Genomic DNA, 18,282 nt, shown 5'->3' with positions numbered 1-18,282 from the left:
GATCTTGAAAGAACAGATGTCGGACTCTTGGATCCACCAACTTGCATGTGTCTAGATGGGGTTTCTCCTTCCATATTACCGATACCCACGGAAAGCTGCTTCACCCCTGCTCCCGAGGCACTTGGCAGATCTCAGTGGGTCTGCTTCCTCCCACCACAGCGTAAGGTTGGGTGCCATTCACAGCCCCCAGCCGAGGCAGGGCGATGAAGTGGGAAAGTACCTGGGGGAGTATTATTTACTATGATGTGTAGGGCCTTGGGGCAGTCTGTTCCTCTTTGTACTTTTTCTGTAGAAGACACGGGCTAGGCTAGATGGGTGGTTTTCACACGGTGTTTGGTTGCAGATCCCTTTATTCAGACAGAACACTACAGGAAAAGCCCAAAGTTGAAAAAAAAATACGTGTTTGTATGTACCTAGATACCTACGTATCAGAGTCAAGCACCTGCAAGGCTTACTTTTATCATCTCTCTGTCCTTCCACAAAGGTAGGTACAACCAGCAGCCCCGGTTTACAGAGAAAACCTGAACTGTAACCGCCCCCCCCCCCCCTTAGGTGCTGCAGGCAGTTTAAACACTGGTGGACCAGATGATCGCGCGTGCGTGCGGCAGTGGCTTTCCACTTTGACTATGAATTAGACTACATTTTACATAGTAGCCCACTTACACATGTGCGCGTGGGAATACACACGTCATGAAACGATACTTAGCCTGCTACAATTCACAGCCAAATTTACTATTTCACTTTTTTTCCTTTAATGTTGGTTGTGATCCAGTAATCGTAAAATTATAATCCCCTACTGGCTCTCAACGTGCAGACTCCAAAACACTTCCTTAAAGTAGCTCCTACCCGAAGAGATTATGACTGCTTCCTCTGGTTAGCAGAGTCCACAGCCCTCTGCACGGATGCTGCACTCTCAGGATCTTGGGAGCATGCTGGCTGCCCTCCCCTGATACACCTGAATAAAGGGATCTTGCAAAACCTTTAGGATATACTAGACAAATCTATGAGAAAAGATGGGTTCTTTATCAGATGGTAGGAGGGACAGTATTTTTTTTTTTAGTGTCTTTATTTGAGACAGAGAGAAACAGAGCATGAGCAGGGGAGGGGCAGGGAGAGTGGGAGACACAGAATGTGAAGCAGGCTCCAGGCTCTGAGCTGTCAGCACACAGCTCTACGTGGGGCTCGAACCCAGACTGTGAGGTCATGACCCAAGCTGAAGTCGGACGCCCAACCCACTGAGCCACCCAGGTGCCCCGGGACAGTACTTTGTTTTTAATTTATTTTGAGAGAGACAGAGAGAGAGACAGAGAGAGAGAGAGAGAGAGAGAGAGAGAGAGAGAGAGAGAGCGAGCAGGGGAGGGGCAGAGACAGAGGGGGAGAGAAAGAGTCCCAAGCAGGCTCTGCACTGCCAGTGCAGAGCCCGACATGGAACTTGAACCCACAAACCGTGAGATCATGACCTGAGCTGAAATCAAGAGTTGGATGCCTAACCAGCTGAACCACCCAGGCGCCAGAGGAAGGACAATATTAACTAGACCTGCATCTACCCCTTACCTTAAGCAAGTCACACTGAGTCTTCTGATCTTCTTTATAAGAAGGGAACTAATTTTTGTTTAGCCCCAACCTGTGCAGGGAGTATGAGCACATGTCAAAGCACTTTACAAAGGAATTATTAGCTCTCCTCTACAGACCCTGAGAGACCTGGATCCAACCTACAGAAATTTCAGAAAAATCTTCATGTAGATACAAACCAGCTTAAAAGAGTGCTATGGTGTATCGACAAATGAAGAGATGCTCAACATCACCAGCCATCAGGGAAATGCAAATCAAACCACAGTGACACCAACTAGGCTGGTGATAATAAATTGATACATAACAAGTGCTGGTAAGAATGCGGAAAAATTAGAACCCTTATACACTCCCGGTAGGAATGTAAGATGGTGAGCTGCTTTGGGAAGGTCTAGCAGTTTCTAAAAAAGTTAAGTTACAGTATGACCCAGCAATTCCACTCCTAGGTGTATATACCCAAGAGAAAACATGTCCACATAAAAACTTACATGCAAATGTTCTTAGCAGCTTTATTCTTAATAGCCTGAAAATGGAAACAGCCCAAATGTCCAGCTGATGGAGGGACAAACAAAATGTGATATAACCACATAAGGGAATACGATTTGGGAATTAAAGAAATGAAGTCCTGGGGTGCCTGGGTGGCTCAGTCGATTGAACGTCCGACTCTTGATTTTGGTCATGATCTCACGGTTTGTGGAATCGAGCCCCGCGTCTGGCTCTGCGTACTGACAATGCAAAGCCTGCTTGGAGTTCTCGCTCTCTCGAAATAAATACATAAACTTAAAAAAAAAAAAAAAAAGAAAAAAGTACCACCATGGTTGAACCTTAAAACATTATGCTAAATGAAAGAAGCCAGATACAAAAGGCCACATCTTGTGTGATTCCAATGAAATGTCCAGAATAGATGGATCTATAGACGGGAAGTAGTTGTCAGGGGCTGGGGCTGAGGGGACTGTCAAGAGGGTAAGAAGTGAATGCTACTGGGCAGCAGGTTTCTTTTCAGGACAATGAAAATGTTCTGGAATAGACAGTGGTGATAGTCGCACAACCTCGTGAATATACTAAATACCAATGAGTTGTATACTTTAAAATAGGAAATTTTAGGCTGAGTTACAGCAAAAAGGAAGAAAATTGCATTGAATAGGGCAGTGATTGGTTAAAATCTTTTGTAGACGTGTAAACTAAAATTTGCATTACTAAAATGGATCCATGTCCTTAGCTAAAAAGTTGGGAACCTTTCTTTGTGCTATCAGTGGATTATACGTATCAGCTAACACATTTAAAAAACCCTGAAACCACTCTGAGGTAGATTCCACCATTACTTCCCTTATAGAAGAGGAAATGGCAGGACTTAGGTCAAGTACAACTTGATGGAGGTTACACGGAAGGCTACGGTAGAAACCTTGGTCTACCAGAGTCTGTATGACGTTCTGTCCACTACGAAGTGTCTGCATGGTTACAGCCCCAGCGGGCAAATACTCCTTGGTGGCAGCAATCGCGGTCTTTTCATTTTCTTTACCTCAAACCCTACTTGCACCTGGCAAGTGCAGAGACAAGTCAGTTAAATGCATTCATCCATTTGTCAAATATCTGTGCTTCTACTGTGTAGCAGGCACTGGGAACACGGTCACGAACAAGACCAGAGTTCCTAGGGACCAAAAACACGATCATTTCAGGTACTAATAATTGCTACATATGAAGACAAAGAAGTGGAGTTCAGAAAGACTGAGGAAAGCCAAGGAAGGAGATAAGCCACAAGGTCAGGAGCAGTGTCTCCCAGATGAAGGAACAGTGGGTGTGAAGGTCCTGAAAGGGCAACCAACTTTGATGGGTCACAGGGAGAGCAAGGTAGCAGGTTCGGCGCGAGACTGAAGGATGGAGGAGGTTGCCAAAGCAGACTCAACCCGGTGTGTCAGGTCTGGGAGGCCACAGTAAAAAATGTGGATTTTCCTCAGGGGCAGGAAGCTATCAGAGGGTTTTGAGCAGTACTGTGATCTGACTTAGGACTTGGGAACGGGATGGCCTCTGTGCCTAAGTACTGGAGCGTAGACGACACTGCTCCTAACAGTACTCACTCCAACTCTGAGTAAATGAAGTCGACGTGGACCGAAAGAAGAAGATGGGGAGAAGACCAGAGGGCGGCATCAAAATTACTCTACTTTGGATACGTTCAGTATCTCTTTTAGACCCCCGAAGCGAGGTAACCAGTAGGTGGCTGGACAGGGTCTAGGTGAGGGGGAAGTTCAGACTAGAAAGTAACCGACAAACTAACAGAAAGAGGACATTTAAAGTCAAGGGATGAGGAATTAAATGTAGGGAAATCCACCAAGGACTAAGACAAACTTCCATCACGTTACGTTTGAAAGAAGCCATTAGATATAAAAGGACCAACTGATGAGACACGAGGGAAACTAGGGTTGAAACCAGTGGCATCTCCTAGCACCCAAGTGCAGTGTTTCAAAGGAGGCATGAGCGACTGAGCCAAATCCAGCCAAGGGCCAGTAAAGGATCAAGAACCGATCGTTCAGTTTGGCAGAATGGAGGCTACTGCTAACCCTACCGAGCAATCTCAAGTGGAGAATGAAGGCATACTGAATGAACGGGAAAAGTAAATAAATGGACCGACCGAATGAATGACTGGCTAGATAGGTCCAAGTACCCAGTGATGCTCACTGGTTAGCTCACACTGGAAGGGATTAAGTCATCAACGACCATTTTAGAAACTGCACATTCTGCACTTTCCTTAAATGACAGAATTATAAAATCGAAAGGAAGTCACGTGAAAGATGCTTAGACTTAAGTTACAGCACACACATAATATCCTGTTATCGATCATAGATTCTAGTTCACTACAGAAGCAGCTTCATTAACTGAGCTTCTGCCTTTTTACAGATTACTCTAAAAACCCACGGTAAAAACAGCCCCTTTATGACCATGTCCTTCAGGTAAAAACCATCCCACCGAAGTTTCCTGAAGTTAAGATGTGTAGGCATTTTCTATGTGTAGGCATATACATAGATACTGCTCTGCTTGAGGTGCCGAGTCGACTCTGCCCTGTCCATTATATATTACCATACACTCGCCCTTCATAGCACGTACCACATCAATTAAAATAAAGACGGCAGAATAATTTCACCACCTTTTACTTTCCTTGCTCAATCTTTACTGTGTCAAAGGTGCCAAGAGGGTAAAAATATAGGCTTAACTGTAACATTTTTTTAAAAAAGGTGGGTTCCCACAGTATTGAGACGATTAAGTAAAAGTGAGTGGCAAACGTTTTTAAATTTAGAAATTTATTCTGTTTAATCCACAAGCTTTATATAGCTTTAGTTTAAAAAAAAAAAAAACAAAAAAACAAAACAAAAACAGTGAAAACAAGACACTATTTCAAAGTCTGGGCCCTTCCAGCCTTCCAAATATGAGAGAGCTCTGAAAGTTGTATATACCAGTTGGAAGAACAAGACAAAATTATGAATGGAGCCGTGACATTTCATAAAACAAACTTTTATATAACTGAAGGATCCTTCCTGGGACTAGTTAATTGCCTTTACAAAAAAAACACAACAGAATAGAATGAAATTCCAGTGTTCCAAATCAACTTGTTACACATCCATATAAACCCACAGTGTCCTGGCAAACAACATGCTTTCATTTTCCGTCTCATCCTAGAGCTCGAATCTGGATTCATTTCAGCAGAGACTCCACAGGCAACAGGAAAGATTGTGGCATCAAAATGTTCATTTATACTTTTGTGGTAGTTCAACAGTGGTCTTATTTCTGGGCTAGCTTGCAAACCATACAAGGTTGGAGGCATCATAACTTAAATGGGTGCTAAGACTCAAATGAGAAAAAATAAAGGGGAAAAAAACAAAAAACCGAAAAGAAAGGAAAACCTCTGGGAATAGCCAAGGCCTTTAAAGAAACCATAAGAATGCCAACAATATTGAAACCCCCTTTTTTAAAAAGGGGATTTTTTTTTGGCTTAAAATATTTCACTCTAAATGAAATTTATGTCAGCTGTCAATGAAAGAATGTCACTAATACACTGTGGACACCTTTTGCAATGTAAATCCATGCCCTTTTTTTTTTACATGGTGAACTTCAACCTAGCAATTATTACAACAAATGTTATAGTCTAAAGCTCAAACACATTTTAGCAATTTTGAAATTGAATTGCGTACAAACCAAATAAAATGTACATCGTAACACACATTCCCACCTAAGACTGTGGGGACACTTGAGCCTTCCGCATCGACCTCAGCGCCTTTTCACGCAGGTGCTTTTCTAAGTCATCGAGGTTGTCTTCGGGCTCGCTTTCGGTCTCCTAAAACCAGAGGAGTCACACTGGTGAGTCTTGAGAAACTGGCGAAAAGGTGTGGGGTGCAGGGCAGAGCCACATCGTGGCAGCAGCTGCACAACTCTATGAATACACTAAAAACCCCTGAATCATATAGTTTCTTTTTTTTTTAAGTTTTATTTTTGGGGCGCCAGGGTGGGTCAGTCGGTTGAGCGTCCAACTTCTGCTCGGGTCACGGTCTCATGGTGAGTTCAAGCCCCGCATCGGGTTTGCTGCTGTTGGCACAGAACCCACTTTGCATCCTCTCTTCCCCCTTCTCTGTCCCTCCCCTACTCGCGCTCTCCCTCTCAAAACTAAACTAAAAAAATGTTAAAAGCGTTATTTTTAAGTAATCTCCACCCACAACGTGGGGGTCAAACTCACGACCCTCAAGATCAAGAGTTGCATACTCTACCAACTAAGCCAACCAGGTGCTTCTGAATCACGCACTGTCAATGAGTAGATGGCATGTTAATTATACCTTAAAGTTATTTTTTAAATACACATTAAGCTTTTAGTAGCCATTCATACTCTTTTCCTTAGTCTTGGCAAATTCCTGTTCTTGGTAGATCATCAAGGAATAGACCAGAAGACAGCTAACAGCCGAGGAGTCAATTACTGTAAAAAATTAGTTAGGATGCCTGGGTGGCTCAGTCAGTTAAGCATCTGACTTTGGCTCAGGTCGTGATCTCACGGTTCGTGAGCTTGAGCCCCGCTTCTCCGTCCCTCGCCCACTTGTGCCCTCTCTCAAAATCAAATATCTGGCCATCTGTATAAACGGCAAGACAACATCCATACACACCTTCTTAGGCTCGGGCTCCGCTTCTGCTTCCTCCTGTGCTGATGTGGTTGTGGGAGCAGCAATGGCTGCAGGGGTTACAGCAGCCGCAGCGGCTGCAGCCACGGCCTTTTCCTTCTTGTGTTTTTTGTGCTTCTTGTGCTTCTTATCCTTTTTGTGTTTCTTGTCCTTCTTTTTCTTCTTTTTCTTTCCACCTCCTTCTGGGTCTGAGTTCTAAAAATCCAGAAAAGTAACAAAAATAAAATCAACCTAAAATTTTGGCCAACTTAACATTTTATTCCTTCAAGATAATAACTAAATGGACAAATCCCAGGATTTCTTAAGGCCTCGGGGAGTGGAAAAGCCCAAGGCCAATTCCTACCAAGAAAACGATTTCTGGAGAGGAGAACCACAATGAAAGCAAAGATGCTCTTCGTGGATTTTAAGAGTCAGAATGGACCCCAAAGGAACGGATTCTATATGATTTTCCCCAACTAACTTCACATTACACCAGGTCTCCAAGCCACAAGCTGCAAGTCAGGGCTCCAGGATCCGGGGACACCTCCAGATGTAAGGAAAAGCAGCACGTGCAAAGGAAAAGATGTCTCTGAACTCAACTGGGACTGAGGTGAATTCTGGCTCCCGAACCTGTTAATCATCTGACCTCAGACAAATCCCCTTTTTCTGAGCCCCTTTTGTCAACCTAAAGTTGGTTCAGCAATCCCTGATAAAGCTGTTAGAAGAATCAAATGGGTAGATCTGTAAACCATCCACAATAAGAGCCCAAAAGGTAGCAGGATTTGAAGAAATACAGCTATTATTCTAAACATACGCTTGTATGAATGCCAGGTCTCTAGCCACCGTATGACTTCTCTTATCTCTAGAATGGAGGTAGCGTGCTTGTCAATGCATACGGTTGACCCTTGAACAATGTGGGGGATAAGGGGTAAATCCCCCACATAGTTTTGAAAATCTGCAGTAACTTTGGACTCCCCGTCCCCAAACTTAACTACTAACAGCCTATGTAGACCAGACGCCTTATTGGTAAGTTGATTAACACGTATTTTGTATGTTAAACATATACTGTATTCTTACAATACAGTGAACTAGAGAAAAGTAAATATTAAGAAAAGCGTAAGGAAGAGGAAACACATGCACAGTGCTGTTCTGTACTGATCAAAAAGACTCCACAGAGAAGTGGCCCTGCCCCACGTTGCTCAAGGGTCAGCTGTTTCCCACTTCAGCCAGTAATTCTCAGGCTTTACGACTCATTTTTTGTTAAAGAAGTAAATGTATTTCCTATTGAAGAAAAAAGAAGAGCACTACATGTAAAGAAAAATTAAGATTACTCATCGTTTCTCTTTCTAACATACAGCCACTGTTAACATTAGAATTTTTTCCTTTATGACAAAGGAGCCATACTAACACACACGATCTAATTTTGAAAGTTTTACTGATTCTGTGATCTTAAGAGTCCCCAAATGTGTCGAAAAGCAGAAATACAGTCCAATTTTAACCACCAAGGTTACACAATTTAACAGTATTAGACATAATGTCAATTAGTGGGTGGCTAGAATATTAAGCATGGACTATGATGCAACCACCACCACTTAATCTGTGCTTCCTTGAAGTCCATCTGAACTAAAGAAAATGCTGCTGCTCTGAGCCGCAAAAAACAAAAAAAAACTGTCTTTGCTTCCAAGTGACCACATAAAATTATAAAGATAAAACAGGGCAGACACATACCCTTGCCGGAGATGGGCTTGGTGTCGGGCTTTTAGCCTTTTTGACCGGTACCGCTGGTGACCAGTTGGTAGAGGGTGACTGAGACTGGACAGGAGACTGAGGTGCTGGGGGTTTTTTAACTGCCGGCTCAGGAGATCCTGAGACAGATCGGGAGGATGAAACCCTCCTTACAGACTGAGGGCTTGGTGAGGCAGCCCTAGAAATAGAGGGGAAGAACAAAACATTTAATATCCAAGAACAAAGGTCTTTCCCAAGAGAAAATAACCCACTTCCATTATATAACCAAGTCACACACTTTTAAATATTTTAGAGTACTTAGTTTGCTAGCTGATTCTACTAACACGTATCATCTAAGTCTCCTGGGGAGTAGTTTAAGTCCCATAATCCTCTATCCATTGTTAATACTTCCTATATGAAATTAAGAATGCCCAATTCCTTGTAATCAAGACTGCTTTTATCAGTCATACATAGCCGTGCAAGAAATGTTCTATGCATTACTTCAGAGTTCAGTTTTGGAAACACACATCCCTCAATAAACCAGACAACCCCTAAGAACCAAGTAAAATCCTATGGCATTTAGTGTGTGCCAAAAGGAACTATCCTGAAAACAGAAAACGAATCTGCAAATAGTACCTTTAACCTGCCTCTCAAGCCTGTATTCCCACCAGCTTATTTTCTGTAATTTCTCAGTAAAGGGAAAAAAGACTTCCAAACATAAAAGGCTATGCAAATTAGTGTTCCCAACCAAAAAAGCATAAAATATTTTTACTTCTTTGTCTTTTTGGGTTCCGGAGTCCTGGAGACTCTCCTAATGGGCCTAGTACTTGGAGATGGGGACTGCCTTCTTTGGGGTGATGATGATGCTCCTCTTCGAACAGGTGGAGGACTTGAGGAGGTTTGAGGAGCTCGAGGCCGTGGTGAGGGCGAATGCCGTTTGTTTGGTTGTGGTGACCGGGGCTCCCGGGTAGATCGGCTCGGGGAAGACCCTTTCCTATGCTTTGATGATAACGAAGGCGAACGTCTCTTGGTGACCGGGGAGCTTCTTTGTTTGGGAGGTGGAGAATGGGAGACCCGGCGCTTTGGTGGTGGAGATGGCGATGCCCTACGTTTAGGAGGGGGAGGTGGAGAAGCCGTTCTTCTCTTTGGAGGCGGAGAAGGAGAGTATCTCCTCTGTATTGGAGGAGAGTATCTTCTTGGGGAAGGTGAGCGGCGCCGGGGGGGAGGAGAAGGAGTCCTAGGAAAAATACACCATTAAGTCGGAAGGGCCAGTAGAATAAGGCAACAGGATGCACAGAAAACTAACCAGCAGTTATGGCGCCACTGTAGTTAGCACCAGGCAGAAAGTGTTTCCAATTAAAAATTGGAATTAATTAAAAATTAATTAATTAATTTAAAAAATATTTAATTGGAAACACTATGCCTTTATCCTCATTTAAAGGAAAAGAAATCACTTAGTGGGTTTATCCTAGATGACTATAAAAGAGGACATTCTGCTTAATGGAGAAATCTGAAGTTTTTGGAATTAAAGTTTATTATGTCATTTAACGTAATCCATATGGAATCTGAATGTTTTTTTGAGAAGAGAATCTTGCATAAACTGAACATCCTTATCATCATGCAATAGCTAGCCAAATACATTAGCAGGACTCTACTATGGGCAACTTAGGATATCTGTACTTTATTTTATTTTATTTTTTTAGTGTTTACTTATTTTGTAAGAGAGGGAGAGGGAGAGAGAGAGAGCGCGGGGGGGGGGGCAGAGACACACAATCCGAAGCAGGATCCAGGCTCTGAGCTGTCAGCACAGAGCCCGACGCGGGCCTTGAACTCACGAGCTGTGAGAACATGACCTGAGCCAAAGTCAGCCGCCCAACCGACTGAGCCACCTAGGAGCCCCAGGAAATCTATACTTTAAAGAGCTCTTCTATGTGGTGCTCTCTTGAGCTGGCATTTAGACTTAGTATTAATAACAAGAGTTCACTTGCACAAGTTTTAAAAGATATCTCTACACCCACCCTACCCTGCCAAGGACAGACTTGCATTTTATGTCTCAAAAACCACTCTTCACTGTAAGTCTACCTACTAGAACAATGCTTCGCTAAGGAAGTCCAAGCTGGACTTCCTCTTAATGCTTATTTCCTACATAATCCTCACATGCCTCTTTAAAAATTAGACCTGAATAGAACATTCAGTTCCAACTGCCTAATTTGCTCCTGAAATGTTCAGACCTTGAGCTAAAAATATCTTCAGCTTTACAATAGACCACTTTTTGTTCAACATGGTAATGGGAACCTCCATTTCCTCACCTGAAAAATGGGAACAATACCACCTACCAAGCAAGTTCACCTCAAGGACTAGAGATGAAGTATATAAAACACCTACAGCACTTTACCTGGCATATAACGGGCACTCATATTGCTTGGTAACATATTTGAATAATATCATTACAAATCTTTTTCCCTTTATTTTGAAACCATTTCGATTTACGGAAGAGTTACAAAAATAATGGAGAGTAGCCACTTAACAGCTCACGTAACCACAAAAAAATTATCCAAATTATGAAATTAATCCTAGCACTAACTTGGTATTAACTAAAATACAACTCCACAGTTTCCCACTAATGCCTCTTTTCTGTTCCAGGTTCTAAAAATCAGAATTCGACATTATATTTAGTTATCATGCGTCCTTAGTTTCTTCCAATACATAACTATTCCTGTCTTACATGACTGGTGTTTTTAAAGAGTACCAGTCGGTTACCTTGTAGAATATCCTTCAATTGGGTTTGTCTGATATATCCTAATAAATTTGACTGAGGTTCTGTAGAATTGGTAAGGCTGCTACAGAGGTATCTGGGAATTATATAATACCACTATGTGTTACTGCTAACTTTGAATCCTTACTTAAGGAGGTATCTGACAGAATTCCGCACTGTAAACTTAGTATTTTTCCCTTTATAGTCACTAAATAGCGTGACTTCACCTTTTAATTTAACATCTTTGTTGACATGTGATTCACACACCTTAAAATATAACCATTTTAGGGGCGCCTGGGTGGCTCAGTCAGGTAAGCATCTGACTTTAGCTCAGGTCATGATGTCATGGCTCATTTGAGCCCTGCGTCAGGCTCTGTGCTGACAGCTCGGAGCCTGGAGCCTGCTTCCGATTCTGTGTCTCCCTCTCTCTGCCCCTCCCCTGCTTGTAGTCTGTCTCTCTTTCTCAAAAATAAACATTACAAAAAAAAAAAAAAGTCAAGTTGTTCCCATCAGCTACAACTAGCAAATCCGATAAAATACCTTCGTCGAGGTGGCGGTGTGGGAGACCTGCGCCTTCGAGGAGGAGGGGCAGGAGAAGGAGAGCGGCGCCTTCTGGTGGGTGGTGGGGAGGGGGTCCTCCTCCGTCTACCACTAAAAAAAAAAAAATTACAAGTTATTTGGAGTCAGCAGCATTTACAATTAAGTGATCCAGCTGATATAGTTTTAATCATTGTTAACCAAAAGTGCAGTCAACTGTTCCTCTATCCCTCAGAGCAATGTTTTTCATACTAAACAGGATCATTAGCAAGGCTCTGTCTGAGAACCAGCATTTTAGAATATCATAATTTTACTTGTTAACGGTAAATTTTGTTTTGTAAAATTTTTGTTTCAGTATATACATATGCAGAGTCTGGGTCATGATATAGAAATCCTCAACATGACACAGGGTAAAAAAAAAGTTCGAAAACACTGCCTGAGAGCATTGGAATGCACATCAGTTACCTAGGAGACTAATCTGAGTCTGTGCTCACCAGGCCCAGACTACGTATGGTCTAGCCAGTATGTGCTAAAAAGGCTCTCTAGGTGATTGTTTCCTTATCAGAAACAGAACAACTGCTTTAAAACCCAGAAAAGTTCAATGTTCTAACTCAGAAATTTTAAATTTGGGGACTTATGGCCCCAGATCTATATGTCACTGTTCCAAGTTCTCGATTTTTAAAAATGTATTTCCACTATTCAAGAGTTGGCTTACTATTAACTAAAAACACTATCTCAAAAACAAAGGATTAAAAATTGAGCACTAAAGCTATCATTGGGAGCAGTGTGGTTGAAACACAATCTTAGGAACCTTAATTCTGAGCTGTTACACACTTAACAAACACAAATGCACACATGAAAAATAAAATTGTATCAACTGGACTAACTCATAGCAATCTCCCCAGATTTATATTAAAATATACACCAAGCCAGTTTGCCATAATCACATAATGTAGTTTTCAACTGCTTGCCCAGCATAGGACTGAGGTTTCCTGTGAATCTGGAAATGTTTTCTACAGTTTACTAGTCTTGATCTCCCTTTAAAACTAAAGAGTGCTCTGTTACTAACAGAACAGAAAAAATTCTGAAATTCATTTAAATTTTATTTTCACAATTTAATTTTCAATTTCAATTTGTTTATGCCTCGTGGGGACTAAGACTTCACTTGGAATAGATTTATAATAAACTACAAAAGGCAATCTACCTAGACAGAAGAGCTTTGGATGAAATGAAATGTAGATACTGAACTACTAATTATACGAAAATACAGTAAAGGAGAAACCACTTTACTAGCGGGGTTAACCTGAGAATTACAGGACCTGGGGAGACAAGATGACCACAGTACTGATTCAACAGGTAAGCAAGATTTCAAATAGAAGACATTTGGGTTTTAACTTAAAAAGAAGAAAGAAAAGTTTACAGGTGCAAACTTAGAAAATGAAGTGATATAAAGAACTCCCAATGTTATCAGTAAATATAATAACCTACTGTTGATATATGTTGATTACTGTTGATTATGTAACTTCTCTTTAAATCTAACCAGAAACTCTCATTAAAAAATTGGGACTCAGATTAGAATCTATTATGATACACTAATGGCCTGAGATATTTATTTTGTGCCTCATCTTCACTTGTAAAATGAAAGGCTCAGAGGAACCAAAAGGTCCCTTCCAGTGAGGACCTTCAATGTCCTGTTTCTATGTAGGAAAATAACCAAAAAGAACAAATAACACCATAACCAAACTAGCATAACTTAAGGAATGCCAGAAAAATCTAAAAATCGCTTAAGACTGGAGTCTTGACACCACACGGCTCTATGATCCGAAGGCTACAGAGTTCTACCTGAGCTGGTAAGGCACACATTTTAAGAGTTAAAACAAAAAGCTGATTTCTTTGAGATCAATCTATTTCAATTTTTCCGTATATGCTAAAAAAAAAAAAAAAAAGAAAAAAAAATGACATAAATGCCAGGTTTAATGTATTTCGAAGACTTGGTCAAGCTTGTTCACTGTATTATTCGAAATTCTGAATCCTTAATAGATTTCATCCGCTTAATCTAACAACAGAAAGCTAAGCATTTTCTAGTGTTACTCTGAATGATGCCAAGCTAAGCTTTCAACTGCGTGCAGAAATTGAGTAGGAAAGTGTGCCCTCAAATTGCGTGAGAACCGGTTTCAGTAAGTCTCAATATGTGATGTCACTAACCCTCAAGTATGCAGGAAGACAGGTTTTATCAGAAGGGGCCAGCCTGCTCTCAGAACAACCTCACTTCACTAGCCATGCTGGTAATGAAGACAAGAAATAGAGATGTGATGCCAACCTCTTAATACTATGATCAATGTACCTCGTTATCCTTTAAGTTGAGGAGTGTTCGATCCCAGAGACACCCCCAGAGACACGTGTTTCAAACATGGAAAATGTTACTTTGTCAAAATTTAAACTTAACATAGGAAATAATAATAAAAAAAACAGGCTGTATGTCCCCTCTTAAAAATACAGTAACTACTGAGATGCCTGGCTGGCTCAGTCAGTGGAGCGTGTGACTCTTGATCAAGGGGTTGTGATCACGCCCTGTGTTGAGTGTAGAGATTACTTAAAAAAATAAAATCTTAAAAATAAACAGAATAAATACCGAAGCATGATTCCAAAGAATTCTTCCTCCATCTTTAAATCCTGGACACCTGATAGCCAATTTCTAACATTACTAAAACTCGAGGCCTTTTTAAAGAGGAAAACCAAAACACCCTGGAGCAGGATAATAAACATCAGTGTTGCGGAGAAATTGCTTTCTAATATAGAAAGTAGTTACCGAACAGGTGGAAAAAAGAAATCTTACCACTAACCTGATTTTGTAAAGCAACTTTTTAGCTGCTGTACTAGACTTTTCACAGAAGTCAGGGGTAATTATGGCTGGAAACAGAATACCTTAGCATCTAAGTTTATCTTTCTCTTAAAGGTTTTTTATTTTTTATTGTCAAGTATTCTGCAGCACAAATACACTACTTTGTTCCATCGCAAACATTGCTGACTAGTTCCTAAGAATCTTTCCAAGAGAACTCTTACTAATTGAGACTACCTAAAACAAAACAGTTTCAAAAAGTGAGCCATAAATAGGACAATGTGATCATTTCAGGAAAGATACTCAGAAATTCAGCGGCAGCTTAAGACCCCCCCTTCCCCCCAAGCAGAAGACCAGTGAAGACAGTATAATGGTATAATGCCAATAGCACAGGTCGAAGATCTGGCTTTGTCACTTTACTTACTACCCTAACAAACTCATTTTACCACTTCTGGGCCTGTTTTCTTTTTCTCACTTAATGGGATAAGCTACAATTAGAGATTTCTATTTCTATTTATTAAGCTCTAAAATGTTACATTTTACAATCCCACAGATACCTGATCAAAAAGGTTCAATAAAAATATGCAACCTACTTTCCTACTGTGGGAAACACTCAACAGAGCCAGAGCCTCACTTTCATCTTTAGTCTTTCTAGTCTTTCCCAAATTTTTCTTGTCTACCCTAAAGTCATCACAAAGTCCCTCCCCACTAAATCTAAGGAGCAATTTTTATTATCCTATCTCTTGGAAAATATCCAAGTACTGTAATTGCACAAAAATCTAAGCTCAAATGGTACTCTAAAATGAACACTGTGACGGGGCGCCTGGGTGGCGCAGTCGGTTAAGCGTCCGACTTCAGCCAGGTCACGATCTCCCGGTCCGTGAGGTCCATGAGTTCGAGCCCCGCGTCAGGCTCTGGGCTGATGGCTCGGAGCCTGGAGCCTGTTTCCGATTCTGTGTCTCCCTCTCTCTCTGCCCCTCCCCCGTTCATGCTCTGTCTCTCTCTGTCCCAAAAATAAATAAAAACGTTGAAAAAAAAATTTTTAAATGAACACTGTGTAAGTCTATCATTAATTTGACATGTAAAGAAATATAGTTTTAATAAACTTAAACATCTGAGGAACTTCTCCACAACCATACCCACTGTATACCTAGGAATGGCATCAGGTTACCTAAACAGCAAATTAAGTCACTAAAACTTTGACATGTAACCCTAATTTACAAAGTAGCGTCTAACCAACCTTTTAGTCATTGGCGATTGCCATCGCTTTCCCATTTGCATCCTGAGAGCAGTGGAGAAAAACAAAGGTCAAGAATTCCATTCACCAAATTATTTACTTCAATGGAGTTAAGTATCACTAATGAAGATTCATTTTTTTTTTTTTACATGTTCAAAGATATTCAGAAGTTAATGCTATGATTTAACTGATCTAGTCATGCAGACATATGACATGGTGGTACAAAACTTAACATCTCGTTACTAGTAGTAACCACGAAATAAAGCAAAGAAAAATTCCAAAACCTCCCAAATCTGACCACCTCCTTCTAGGAGCCCTTGAAATGAAGGAATTAACCAATTTCTAAAATAAACCTGTAGCCCATCCCATAAGTTACGAAGTTTCATCACAACTACACAGAACACCAGTGAAGACTACTGAAGAAAAGACATTACCGAGGGGAAGTCTCTTTCTGGCGCTTTCGAGGTGATGGAGAGGCACTCCGGGAAGGGGAATGTCTCCGCCGCCTGCCTACCTCACCATTCTTCACATGGGACCTTTTGGGTCGCTCATCTTCTGAGGAAGAAGAGGAGCCAGAATCTATAATTACACAATAAAGAAAAAACCACATTACACCTATGCTTAAGAGTCTGCCCACATTTTCTGAATCTAAGTAGATAGGAGTGTCCAAATTAGCAAGTTAAGTCCCTAATGTAGCGAGCACATATGTAAGCCATCAGTTCTAAACAAAGGTTACTATCAATGTATGGTCAATGACTTGAAAGCCAAGCATAAACATATATTATTATACAATCATGTAAATCATTCCCATAGCACACTCCAACAAGACATAAGCGTCCCTTAAGAATCTAGTGATCTGCCAAATAACTAAGCTTAAAAAGCATTTCAAGTGGGGCACCTGGGTGGCTCAGTCAGTTGAGCATCTGATTCTTGATTTTGGCTCAGGTCATGATCTCATGGTTTGTGAGTTCAAGTCCTGCCATCGGGGATCTCTCTGCTTGGGATTCTCTCTCTCTGCCCCTTCCCCACTCATGTGCTCTCTCAAAATTAACAAACATTAAAAAAAAGCACTTCAAGCAATTACTTGATTCTTTTACTTTAAGCACTTATTTTTAATTTTTAATGTTTATTCATTTTTGAGAGAGACACAGTGTGAGTGGGGGAGGGGCAGAGAGAGAGGGAGACACAGAATCTGAAGCAGGCTCCAGGCTCTGAGTTGTCAGCACAGAACCTGACGCGGGGCTCGAACCCATGAACTGTGAGATCATGACCTGAGCTGATGTTGGATACTTAACCAACTGAGCCACCCAGGTGCCCTGAGCACTTATTTAAAAAAAAAAAAAAAAAAATTTTTTTTAAGGCACTTTTAAAGCTACTGAAAGTCATCTTAGGGTCTGAAGAACTTATTTCCACATCCCTAGCACTTATCATACAAACAAAAAAAAAATGTATGTAACAAGCCTTTCCTTACAGGCCTGGTAGCAAACGTCCAGGACTGCAAAGAGAAAAACTTCCAACTGTTTGCACAGGGTCTCCTGAACTTAAAATAACAATTATTCCCAAATATCAAAACTTACATTTGAAGTAAAGTCCCAAGCACCAAAAAACACCCAAGACCTACATGCATTTTAAAACCTTTCTATGATTAACTTCATGTTAAAAGAACTGCAAAAGCTCTATGGCTTTTAACAGACCCAATGCCGCTGTGGGGTGTTTTTGTCTCTATCTTATAATTGAAAAGCAAAACTAGCACATCTAGACTTGGTCACAAAGACCCACTGAGCTAATATAATTAATTTTTATTAATTAAATAACAAATATTATTTACTCAATTATTTACAAAATACACACACACAGAAAAACCCAGAAACAACCTAAATGTCTAAGTAGGTGACTGACTCAATAAATCATAGTATGTTATTATAATAAAAAAAGTTTTGGTGATTTAAAAAATTAGATCTATGAACAGGGAAAAATATCTCTATTAAGTTAAAAAGGGAGACAACATAATCTAAAGTTTGAGCTTACGTAATTTTTTTGTTGTTTTGTTTTTTTGCCTATTTTTTAAAATGTTTATTTTTGAAGAGAGACAGAGTGTGAGTGGGGGAGGGGCAGAGAGTGAGAGAGGGAGACACAGAATCCAAAGCAGGCTCCGGGCTCTGACCTGTCAGCCCAGAGCTGATGTGGGGCTCGAACCCACAAAGTGTGAGATCATGACCTGAGCCGAAGTTGGGTCGCTTAACCGATTGAGCCACCCAGGTGCCCGTTTTTTGCCAATTTAAACCACAGATCCACATACGTGGCACAGAAAATTTCTGAACGAAGACTTTAGGGAGGGGCACCTGGGTGGCTCAGTCAGTTGAGCGTCTGACTCTTAATTTCACCTCAGGTCATGATCTCGAGGTTCATGGGTTCGAGCCCTGCCTCACCCTCTGTGCTGACAACGTAGAGCCTACTTTGGATCCTCTGTTGCCCCTCTCTCTGCCCC

The 18,282-nt window shown here is 41.1% G+C and overlaps 1 protein-coding gene across 19 annotated transcripts in view; it reads right to left on the bottom strand.

Annotated features, from left to right (window-relative positions):
• Positions 1 to 4,845: 4,845 nt before the first annotated feature.
• SRRM1 (serine and arginine repetitive matrix 1) overlaps positions 4,846 to 18,282 on the bottom strand; it is a 32,617-nt gene continuing 19,180 nt past the window's right edge. For 10 of the 19 annotated variants that reach the window (XM_053209150.1, XM_053209147.1, XM_053209139.1 and 7 more), the window contains 7 exons: positions 16,229 to 16,373; positions 15,798 to 15,839; positions 11,722 to 11,832; positions 9,199 to 9,663; positions 8,430 to 8,625; positions 6,708 to 6,917; positions 4,846 to 5,893 (listed from right to left, as the gene is read on the bottom strand). In XM_053209150.1, the coding sequence (XP_053065125.1) occupies positions 5,789 to 5,893; positions 6,708 to 6,917; positions 8,430 to 8,625; positions 9,199 to 9,663; positions 11,722 to 11,832; positions 15,798 to 15,839; positions 16,229 to 16,373 (1,274 nt within the window). In that variant the 3' untranslated portion in view covers positions 4,846 to 5,788. The remainder of the gene's footprint in view (positions 5,894 to 6,707; positions 6,918 to 8,429; positions 8,626 to 9,198; positions 9,664 to 11,721; positions 11,833 to 15,797; positions 15,840 to 16,228; positions 16,374 to 18,282) is intronic. The other 9 variants (XM_053209157.1, XM_053209155.1, XM_027060060.2 and 6 more) reach the window with 3 other exon arrangements.

The sequence above is a fragment of the Acinonyx jubatus genome, chromosome C1, assembly GCF_027475565.1.
Source record: "Acinonyx jubatus isolate Ajub_Pintada_27869175 chromosome C1, VMU_Ajub_asm_v1.0, whole genome shotgun sequence".
Lineage (NCBI taxonomy): Eukaryota > Metazoa > Chordata > Mammalia > Carnivora > Felidae > Acinonyx > Acinonyx jubatus.
Note: the sequence above shows the minus strand (reverse complement) of the source record. Positions and strands in the feature narration are given on the sequence as shown.